At 38.4% G+C, this 11,891-nt stretch overlaps 2 protein-coding genes across 2 annotated transcripts; one reads left to right on the forward strand and one right to left on the reverse strand.

Moving 5' to 3' along the window:
* Positions 1–6,983: 6,983 nt before the first annotated feature.
* On the reverse strand, positions 6,984–8,025 carry LOC108062018 (uncharacterized). Its single transcript, XM_017148511.3, has one exon. The coding sequence runs from the start codon at positions 7,933–7,935 to the stop codon at positions 7,018–7,020; it is 918 nt and encodes a 305-aa protein (XP_017004000.3). The 5' UTR covers positions 7,936–8,025; the 3' UTR covers positions 6,984–7,017.
* Positions 8,026–8,266: 241 nt separating this feature from the next.
* Positions 8,267–10,122, forward strand: ms(2)35Ci (male sterile (2) 35Ci). Its single transcript, XM_017148515.3, has 4 exons — positions 8,267–8,449; positions 8,505–8,715; positions 9,107–9,245; positions 9,319–10,122. Exons 2-4 carry the CDS (start codon positions 8,506–8,508, stop codon positions 9,369–9,371), a joined length of 402 nt encoding a protein of 133 aa, XP_017004004.2. The 5' UTR covers positions 8,267–8,449; position 8,505; the 3' UTR covers positions 9,372–10,122.
* The last annotated feature ends 1,769 nt before the right edge of the window (positions 10,123–11,891 follow it).

Below are 11,891 nucleotides of genomic sequence, written 5' to 3' on the forward strand. Positions count from 1 at the left end.
TTTGCTAGTCCCCCATTTCGGCTCATTAAGACCGATCCCCTGGCCCAATGCGTTTTTGTATACTTTTTGCATGTCCTACGCAGTCCGGCACTAACTTTTTATTGTCTGCGGCGGGCAGGCGGACAAAAAGTGGTCGAGGAGCGACAAAAAAATAAATGAACTGTCCCATTGTCTTGTGGGATTTCGGATTAGGGCTCCTCGGAGGCTTTGGTTATAGCTTCTGGCTGGAAGTCTCGGGACTTCTGCGCCGATGGTGGGTGATAAATGTTGCGAGGCGAGTAGCGGCGGCGGCACAGACTCCATTGAAATTAGTTATTCACGCGGATCGTTTAAGGCAATCCAACACCAGAAGGCACAAACTTGGTAGCTGCCTGCTGCTCTACTGTTGTATTTATTTAGGATACCCTATAAGTTAGGGACACAAAGGGTATATAGAACTTAAGGAAATTAATGATGTAGTCTGGAGGAAATATCGTTAAGTTAAATTTAAAATTTGTATACAATCAAAAACAAGTATTAAAATATTTCAGGAATTTTTTTCTTCAAGGGTTCAATAAATGTATTACCTACCATGTTTATTATTCAATAATATAAAATTTATATGGAAAAGTTATGAGTCTAGGATTTCCTCTCTTCAAAAATTCTACAAAAAATACGCTGTGATCAAATAGATATGCTCATGGTAAGTTTCTGGTATTTCTTCTGGTCAATACTGGTAAAATTGATATTAATCTCACCCGTAGATTCTCTGATTTCTAAAAAGAGAGTAAGAAACAACATGACGACTTAAATTATTGCTTTTATAATCTTTTGAATGCTTTAAGAACAGTTCTGAATGCCAGGTATCTGAAAGTCGAAGTCCTCTTAAAAAGTCCACCCCTTTTTTTGTTGGCCATTGCTCTTGGTCATGGCTTGTCAGCGAGATGGCTCCTCGGCTGCCGCTTTTGTTTTAATGATCGTGCCCGGGATGCTCAGATGCTCATTTACCGCTGCAGTTGGCCAACTGCAAAGCTGCAAAACGGCAAACGGGATGACTCCTTGGCTTTGTGTCTCTTATCAGTGCAACATTTTGCATGTTGGCCAGGAAAGCGCAGTGGCCACAGGCACGTCCTCCTCCTCGGGCTTAAGCATTTGTCACAGTCCTTCCCGCGCCGCAAAAATAAGGCCCAAACCATACACACACTCTTACCATTACCACGTAACATGTGTCTTTTTATGTATGCTTTTAGCCAGTTTTATCGCCGGCTTTTGCTACTGCGGCGCTCGAAGTCCCCTCCTCTAATGGCTCATTTCCTCGAGCGGCCAACAACAACGGTAATTAACCTGTGCATGTTAATGAACTTCAAACTGCAAACTCCTACTCTCAAACACTGTGCGAAAATATGGTCGGAACATGCGAAACATTTTTAATCAAGATTGTTAAAGAAATTAAATTAGAATTCAACAGTATATAGTTTTTTTTTCATATTTATTTTATATATATTTTTATATATATATGTAAACTTGAAAGATATTTATATGAAGGTGATTAATAATATAGTAATAATATAGTAATAGTAATATAGTAATCACATAAATAATAAAAAGTTATCCACTTGATTTATAAAAATAAGAACTGGAAAGATATTTATAAGGAAATGAATACATGATATAAAAGATATAAAAGATGATATAAAATATTTATTTTTGATTTATAAAAAACATTTACAATTTCAGAATATAGTAAGTTATTTCCAGTTTAAGAATACATTGTTTCTCAGTGCACTCCCGACCAACTGTCCAAAGTTTATGTAGATTTTTGTCTTCTCTCCTCACGTTGGCGCTAATGCAAATGTGAAAAGGCATTTTGTGAGCCAAAATGAGGTTGTTGTCGTGCCGCTGACAATCTAATTAGAATACAAAATGCTTTTAGAGGCAACTGCAACTGCGCTTTTCGGCTCCTGTGCTCCTTGGCTTTCGGGTCTTCGGTGGGTCTTCAAGTGGGTTTCAAGTTCATCGTGTTGACATATGTAGTGGGTAGTTTGGTAACCCCGCCACCAAACTCCCTGGTTGAATAACATTTTGACAGCACACTCGCTGAGATTTGATTTCACCGACTAGGAGGACATTATTGTGATGAGATGGCTGGTCGGGAAAGTCAGAGTCATTTGATGGCCGCGATTGAGATGCAGCCATCGATGAACTGCGGGCCAAAACTGTCAACTTACATTCATAATGAGTGGAAAGTCGCGACAGGCAGGAAAAGTAATATGGAAGCCGGATTATCGGGGCCTTTAATGGAAAATTAATTCGGTTTAGTGTTTTCAGAGAATTACCCATCAATTCTTAATAGTTTTTTAGACTTTGACCTTTTTGTTAGGATGCTTTTTTTTAAATTAATAGGATTTACTGATTTAGAAATAGGATCAAATAAATTTTAATGGGATTAATGGGATATCCAGCTTTAATTTAACTAATGAAACAAGAAAATATAAAATATGTTTTTTAGATTCAATAAAAGTTAGGAACTAAGTTTTAAAATCTTAACTTTTAAATCGAAAATTAATCGATTTTTTCTATAAAATTAAAAATTATAGGATTTGTAGATTTGGTTATAAGAAATAATACATTTTAATGGGGAAATGTACTATTAATTATCTTTAAACCTAAGCTTCTTGAATTAATAGATTTTAAAGTTACGAAAAATGATTTATGACTTGGAAATAGGAACATAGAAACTTTATTGGGGAAAATATTTTTAAGATGTTAACAATGAAAAAAAGTAATAAATAATTATGTAAGTAAGTAAGTAATAATTAAAAATAATAAAAATTCAAGCAGTGAATAAAATCTTATATTTTGAATTGAATGAATTTTTCAAAATAAAATTCAAATTATTCTTGGATTAATCAATTTTAATGGACTACAACTTCCTCGAAAGAAATTTCCAAAGCCACCTCCAATGGAACATGCGTCACGTAGTTTACCCCAACTGCTCCAACTTGTACAACAAGTTTCAACTTTGAACTTCTCCAATCGATTCGATGTGCCCACTCATGCCTGCCCAAGTGGTTTTTCTGTACCAGGAACTGACATCACATTATATCTTTCATATGGAGGAGATCACAGCACGTGCAGGGAGTCAACAAGGCAGGCACACACATATCGGGCTAATTAAGCGGACTTCAAATGAAAGCCAACAAAAGAAGAGATTCGATCGTGGGCCAAGCGACACCACCTGGAGATCCATAGCTCCATAGCTCTATGGCTATAGAGCACCCACAGAGATTGGAGCACCCATGGCACGCGATAATCAATCAAAAACCATTAAAGCCAAGCGTTTCAGCCGAGAGACAAAGACAATCAGTAGAAAAAGAGTAGAAAGCATTTCGCTGGAAAGAAGAAAAGGCGGAGAAAATACGGGGGAGTGTGGGGTGTGGCAAAATCAAATATGCGTCAAGACAAGTTAAAGATCAAAATCAAGATCAAATAGAGCAGAGGAGGGAGAAAAAAATAAAAACAGTTGCAGCGGCGGATGATTGACGGAATTAGAATAGGAAATCGTGAGCCCCTCTTTACGATTACGAGTATTATTAAATGACCCAATTGCGGCTAAACGGCTTTTTGTTTGGCCCAAGTGAAAAGTGAATGGAGGAGAAGAATGTCGCCTGTCTGGGCTTCGGTTTCAGTTTCCCCCCTCATTTCTTCCCTGCCCAAATGTCGCTCAGAGTTGGCAAATGCAAATTAAACCCCCAACAACCACATCGACTTCCCAGTGCAACTTTCTAAATGAAATTCCAATCGCACTAGGTCCAACTTCTCTTTCTTCCCCGCCCCCTGAAAATGCCCCTGCTTTTCCGCTCATGTGTGCGCAAAATTAAAGAAATAATTTCGAGTTAAAATATACCAGCTGATTGTCACCTGGCAGGCGAGCTAAGAAATGTAGAGCCTTCACGGCTCTCTGACTAAATCAAAGTCCTGACATCTCGAACTCCTTTCTAAAAGCGTTCCGGCTAATTTACATGAGCAACTGCACCTGGATGAATATATTTTTCCAATAATTTCCAAATAAATGTGGGTATTTTATATTAATAAAATTAAGCAGCAGGTTGAAAAATAAATTAACCAACAATTTTAAAGTATTATACAAAAATATAAATTACAATAGAGGAATATCTAACTATTATAATATTATTAACTTATTTTATTAATTTGTACATATGTATAATACTGTCTGATTTAATGAGGAAATCGAAAAGGAAATATACAAAATAGGAATCTTTAAACTTAAACTTTAACTTGATTTAAAGACATATATTTGTATTTATAAAAAATAATAATAACAATAGACGAATTTCAAATAATAATATTAATATCAATAATATTTTCTTACTGTGTATAATTTATCTACCAATTGCATCCCCAGTGGGCTCAATTAGAGACGCATTCGCAAATTGCCTAGCACTTTTATTGTCACCAATCGCGAGAGCCATGGATTTGAGTGCGGTGGCATTTTGTCGCGACGCCTGCGAAGATGTCTGGGTCCCATCATCAGTCACTCGTGGACAGGTCCAGGTTCAGGCCCAGGTAATTGCCCCCGACATGCTCCGGCAGCCCAATCCTCTCCACCATAATCCCCGACCACTTGTAGGCATTTTGTTTGACTTGGATTATCGCTAAGTGCATGGGTTTAACATTCCGCGGGTGTCCAACTAAACGACGGATTAAGCGGGACCACTTGTTGGGTGATGTTCAGGTCGAAACCGACCTTGCATTACAAGGAATTATTGGGAGCGGGGTCTGTTGAATGGGTATCGAAGGATGTGAAAACCCATTCCACACTTTAAAGTCACTGGAAGTTTAATTGAATAATTTTTACATTTCGTAAGCAAGTTAAAAACACTGCAATCAGCATTAATAGAATTTTATAAACTTGTAAATAAAGGCAGCGAAATTTTAATCAATTATTTAAAACTTTTGTATTTATCCAGAATCATCTAAATTTTGATAAAACTTAAAACAAATTTAATTTAAAATTTGACAATCTAGGAAATTTTACATATATGTAACTTGTGTCTGGTCAAGAAAATTGAAAGCAACATTAAGGGCCGGTTTCTCGAGTCCCTGTCAAAGTCCCTGATAGCTATCTGTTCGAAAAACTTAAATACCAGATAAACTGTTCGTAAAAGCAAATCGGCTTTCTCGACTGCTTTAATTTATCTGAACGAGAAACAATTACAGAGTGCTGTTAACGCACAGAATTGTGCTGTGAAGGGTAAAAAATGGCGTGCTTCGATTATTTCATCAGCTGTTTGGGTATAATTTAAAGGAAAAGTCAGCTGTGATTTCGTTTCATCTTCATAGTTGGCTTTGGGAAATCAGCTGTCATTCTGTCGAGTCGAAAACGCTTAACAGGGACTCCGAGTCCCTGTCAAAGTTAGCTCTCACATTTATGCTCGAGAAAGCCAAAATGCCTTAGCAGGGACTTTATCTGTTCGAGAAATGTTACCCGGCACTCGAGAAACCGGCCCTAAATATGATTTAGAAATTCAAAAAGAATTTGTGAGAAATTTCATTTTTAATATTTACCTGATAAAATAAATATAATGTAAAATAATAGAAATGTAATAAATATCCTTTTGCTTCTTTTCTAGACAACTTATTCTGACCTTTCTCCACCGACTTTGAAATTACTAACCGAACAATTTACTCTCCTTTCTGGGCTAACTCAAAATAATTCACCCACAGCAACAGTTTAAGGCCAATCTATTCAGCACATTCACACCGCGCTTATGATCGCCGTTAACGGAGTGCCCGCATCCCATGCCAAGTGCCCATTAAACCGCATATATAAATCACCATTAATTTGACAGTGGATTTTTACATAACTCAGGCCAACAGGTGAAAGCGAAAAGCGCACAGCTGCCGGAGGACAGTGGAGAGATCATGGAGTGTCATGGAAAACTCCACTCGCCACTTGCACTGGTGGAAATTGACTGGTGGCTCCCCTCTAGAGACCCTACTCCCAATCCAGTGGAGGTTGGCATGCAAAATCGAATTGTGTGCTAATATTTGGCCAAAATGCAAAGAGCCCGCGGTTATCGCCGCACCACGAACATGACGAAGTGACTCCAGGTGGGGGAACATTTTCAATGTTGCCGCGGCAGTAATAAAAATCATTACTTTCAAGCCCAAATTGGCAAATGTTTGCCGGCGGTGGGGGGAGGATGCAGGAATTTCGCCTGATCGACATGCAATGTCAGGGAAATGGCTGTCAAATGGGTAAAAGTTGGAATCCACACTGAGAGAAATAAGGTGCTAAGTATCAAAGCGCTTTATAATGACATCTGTACATTTCCCTAATTTTCTATAACACAGAACAAATATCAATAAAAGATCAGTTGATATGTGCAGGTTAATTTAATAAAGATCTAGTTATTCATATCATTTTGATATAGAAAAAGATTATGTCTATCTTATTTTACAATATTTGTTCAACAAATTATAAATTTGGTATTTTAAAACAGTATTTTTAAACCTTTTATGAAATGATAAAATATCACGTTGATATGTTTGAATCATAAATTTGACATTAATCATATCGGCTTTTAATTGATATGATAAGGTTGATAAGATAGAAATTATTCTATTTCATATCGAATTTTTATTCTTTGCTACATTTATTTACCAATTAAACTTTCTATTTATTAAAGCTTGATTTAAATTTAATTATTTTACCTAGTTTTTAATATTCTTGAAATGTTTTTTATGATTTCTGGTCTCAAAAGAACTGGAATTGAACCCGTGTAACCCTTTTTGGAGAGATGCCACAGAAGAAAGTTCACACATGACGAATATCTATGAAAAAAGTGTGCCATGGAAAAACACGGCTTTTGTTTTAGCCCTAACCGCAGACAAGATGTCCCAGCTAAAAGCTTTTCTCGACTGAATTCCGGACCCCCCTTCCCCTTTTTTCTCCTCCCATGACGGGCACAATTTCTCAATTTGTTTTGAGGAAAATAAAGAAATCTTTTACTTTCACTGACGACGCACATTCTTGGAGTTCCCAGTGAGGAAGGCGGCCGCGTCGAGATCCCGCTGCCAATCCTGATCTGTATATTGATGCCGCCAATGGCCACCACGTCCTCCTTTCCATTGGCACATCGCTTCCTTTCGCTGGTTGAGGAGCAGTGAGGTATGGGACTTGGGCACCACGAGCATGTTGACCAGATGCATCTGCATGTCGTAGTAGAGCTCCCGGGTGCTATTGCGTTCCTCCATCTCCAACGAAGGATCACCCCGTAGATTTAGCTCCGAAATGGACCTGTACTCATCGGAGGAGCTGCTGTTGAGGATCAGATCCGAACGGGAAACCATGGACAACGATACAGAGGATTGGGAAGTAAAGCAGGGATTTTTGGCCTTAATAAGCTTCCTATTCTGATCGATCAGGATGGGCATCCACCTTTGAAGTGATCGCATTCCATTTGCCAAGGTATTCAAGCGTGTCTCCAACTTGGCCAAAACCATGCTGGGCGTCAGCTTCTCGGGTCTTCCAATATTTTTGGCAAAGGATGAGCGAACTCTTTGGGCCAAGTTATTAACGGCGGGATCCCGAACCCAGAGTTCTATCATGGAATCCTCCAATTTCTGCTCCTTGATGGGTCTGACTTTCCTTGACTTCGGTTTGGATTTGGGTGAGATGGTCAATGAAACGGGAGGAGGTGATAAAACAAGGGGTCCTTCGGCCAATCCCTCAACGCGTCGCCTGATTTCTAGAGGTAGTGGTTGTGGGAAAGTGGAGGGCATTCCTCTTCCAGTTTCTCTGCTATCGCCCACACACTCGACCTCTCGATGATTTCCGGCTGGTCTTTGGTACTCATTCCTCATGTCCTTGTTTAGATCCGATGAGAGCGGCACAAGGCGTTTCTTACGGGAAGATTTCAGGGGCCTCATCTTTTTACTCTTTTTTTTCAATACTTTAAATTTTGATAAATGCTAGGCGAGCCAAACTACAACTCTATCTGGTTATAGAAAATATGAAAATGAAGTCCTTAGCTTTTGACTGATAAGAAAAGGGATCTAGATTTCAATTATCTTTACAATTTTTGCAAAGTTTTCCAAAGCAAACAATGCTGAAAGCAATTAAACTGTGATTATTTATGTGATTTATAAATGTCGGTTGCATTTAGATTTCCCTAATTTCTAATTCTAAAAGCCTTCTAACAAAACTAGTTTGTTTTTTTGTTTTACTAAGCTGCTTTTAAAATGTTGTCAACTCTTTTCATAAACAATAAAACCATAAATATGTACACAAGACACTAAGGGAAGTGCGGGATTTTTCCCACTTATTTTGTTTATTTTAATTGGTCAAAAGGTTTGCTTTCCAAAAATTGTCAAATGTAGGAAATTCGAAAATTGGTCAATGGAACTCGAAAGAGTTACAGCCAAAAGTCGTCAGAATTGTCACGTAAGTCCCGCGTTGTTAAAAAACCAATTTACTAAAAAATTCCATTTCATTTCAGGATGACATTGATTAACAAGTGCTGCTGTTGCCTAAGGTTACGAACCGGTGCCATGATAATTGCGTATTCAGGCCTAACCGTAGATATTTTGGAATCCTTGTGGGCCATATTTAGTAAGGACCAGTTCTGTGGTGATATTTTGATCATCTGGATTATATCCGCAATCTGGAGTGTCCTGTCGGATATGGTTCTTTTCACAGCGATTTATAGGGTAAGCAATCAGTCAATTTAAATGTGGTATCAAGAAAAAATTTAGTTCCCAATCGATTGGCATTCAAACCTGAGCATTTTTATTTTTGACCACTTTTCGCCAAAAAATTATAATTATAAAAAAGCAAAAAAAACGGGTCAAACTATAAAATTTTATAAATCTTTTGAAAAGTGATAGGACTTTAAATATTTGATTTTCAGAAAAAAATGTAAAACTATTTTAAGGAAAAGTTATTTTTAACAAAAATTCGGGTCGTTATGGGTAGTTAGAAAATGCGGGTCTGCGTCATTATTTAAAATGAAAATGTACTAGATATATTTTTATTAGGACTGGGAAATGTTTCATATATTTAAATTCGCTCTTCTTATCTAAGCGTAGTACTTTCTTTCAGGAAAATCCAAACCTGCTGCCCGTCCATTTGGTCACCTGTCTGGGTGGTCTGGTGTTGGAAATGATCAGTCACATGGTGATTGCTTCTATTGGCATGGCCGACACATACTTGGTGTGCTATTCGTTCTTCAAGATAAGCTGTAAGTCATCCCTTTCCCTTGAATTACTTTCTTTCCTTCCAATCTCTTCTACCCGTTCCTAAAATATCTATAGATACCACCGCAGACCTGGTTGTCGTGCTGAGCTACTACCATTCGGAGGTCTAGTCGACCGCTCCGATTACCCATTAACCTAGGCGACCGGGGCGCAGCATGTAGCATTTTGTGGTGCTCGCGATTAGGCGCGAAAATTTATTTGGAAAAAATATATTGCGCAATCGAGTCCGAGGAACCGTGCATAAATCGTGGCCAATTGTCACCAGCGGTTTGGAAATTGGCAACCGAACTCCAAGCGACCTGCGTTTAATTATCGCCCCGCCAAACGCCCGGCGAGCTACATGCGTGCTAATTGACCAGGCTCCAGCTCCAAATCCGAATCCGAGACTTAAATCCCAGTTTCAGTCCAAGTGTCCAAATGATAACCGCGACGATGAAAACGCATGCTGAGCCAAATGAAAATTATGTTGCAATATCGGCAAGCGTGCTGCCCGCTGGCTGGTCACTGAACCACTGAATCTGCACCACCGAACCGCTGAAACCACCATCCATCCACGGGCCTTAATTAATTTCCTTGATTAATTGAAAATGCGCCTTGCTCGCAGTAATTTCGTTTTCTTGCTTGTTTTCTGCTTTTTATTTTTTCTGGGCCATGGCAGTGCAAAGTTGAAGGCAATAAGAAAAATCGCCCCGGATTCGATTCGGTAGTATGTGATGGGCGTTGCCCTGGCCAACCCTTGGCCATTATTCTTCCTTTCCTTTTCCCCGGCTCTGGTATTCCATTATGCCCGAAATTATGATCCCTTGAAGGGATTGCTATTACCTCGAAATGCTCTGTAAAATGTAAAGTTAAAATAATACCCCTTACATGTATTGTATTATCAATTAAAAACACCTCTTAACGAGGTAAAAAACTAGTGACGACCGCACCTTCAACATACAAAAGTTCTGATATCAACATTTGTGACGAAAAATTATTACACTCGTCATTAAATAGACTTTCTAATCTTTTCTCATTCGGCCCGCCCTAGCAAACTATTCCAGCCTTTTTCCCTTTACAGGAATTTTCTATTGCAGCGTGACGAATGAGAAATGTAGTATAGAAGTTACGGCTTTCCGAATTTTAGCTATTTATAGCTGTTTTCCCGCTAAACTAGCGAGTTTTTCCAAAAGTGGTAGAACAAAAGTTTTTTATATCGATGTCATGAACGTCATATCAAATTTTCAAAACTTAAAAAACATGTTTTGGACAAACTGACAAACTGACAAACTGACAAACTGACATACTGACAAACTGACAAACTGACAAACTGACAAACAGAATTAAATTTTCATTTTGGGAAGACGAAGAAAATCTTATTTTGGCTATAACTTTTGAACGGAGCGTCGGATTTTGACAAATGACCCCTCATTCGACGGGTATTTTCAAAAGGAATACAACTAAAACATTTCGAGGGGGCATTTATCCCCACCGGCCCCAACAGCTCCAAATTTCGAAATTTTCACTTTTTCACTTTCACCGCTCTCTCTCCCAAGCCAATTTATTTTCTTAGAGTCTTGGTATGCAATCCTGTTAGTTTTCGCAATACCTTTCGATAGGTGTATCATTCATTATGATCGCACCATCACAGTAGATTTTCATTTCTTCGTGTATATATAGTAGTCGCCTTCGCACACTCTCCTGGTGCGCTTCGTCACTACATGGACTGCCGTCCATAGTGATAGTATCATTATAGTATAATTATACCTATTGAAATGTAAAAGAAAATTTTTGAATCGGATTATGAGCAAATAATGCATTTCCGATATATGGCGCCACTTTTAAGCGACTATTTGCTTTGATGCTTATCTCAGTCTCTCTAACACTTATACTTGACTATAGGGGTTTCTCTTGTTTTATTATATTAAATAGGCAAGTTATTCCATAATATACAAGACTTCAAAGTATTGTAACTGCTCATCCCCTGGAATAAAATCTTAAAATAATATATGTCTCTATACCGAACCATTGAGGTCATTGAACATAAGCAATTCCAATACATCACCGGCAAATCGAAGCCATAATCTTTGACCTTGTCAAGCCACTGAGAGCAGCAAGTACATCAAGATAAATTAAGCCTCAATTGCGGATTCAGCATGGGACCAACTAACATTCGTCATTCCAGTTTTATGGCTAGCCGCACAATAGAACCCAAAACCGCAGCAAGTCAATTTTTCGAGGGGCAACTAAGTTGCAACGTTCACCGAATATTCACTGATTTCATAAAATATTACGATAAATGTCGCTTTCAACATTTATAAGCCAGAAGGAAGGATTTTAATACTTTATTGCTTATAACCGCAAAGCGACAGTAAATGCTCCTGCTTAAAGAAACAAAATGCAATCGCATCGCGAAGGGAATCGCCAAAATAAGGAAAACAAGAAAAATGAATTGTCTTCATTTTGTAATTTAATGGTATTTTATTGAATTTCTGATGCGACTGGGCAGGGACAAGGCGGATTGCCCCCTTCTTTTTCGGGATCGTTTCGGATCGGAATCGGAATCGGTGGATCGGGGGATGCCCCATTCCATCCTGTTGACATTTAAAATATTGCCGCGTGTCAATGCGACTGCCCTACGCCCATTTTTA

This window comes from Drosophila takahashii, chromosome 2L (assembly GCF_030179915.1).
Source record: "Drosophila takahashii strain IR98-3 E-12201 chromosome 2L, DtakHiC1v2, whole genome shotgun sequence".
Taxonomy (NCBI): domain Eukaryota; kingdom Metazoa; phylum Arthropoda; class Insecta; order Diptera; family Drosophilidae; genus Drosophila; species Drosophila takahashii.

Excerpts from the sequence above, each read along its gene's own strand:
- LOC108062018 (XM_017148511.3), bottom strand. The coding sequence starts at position 7,935 with ATGAGGCCCCTGAAATCTTCCCGTAAGAAACGCCTTGTGCCGCTCTCA.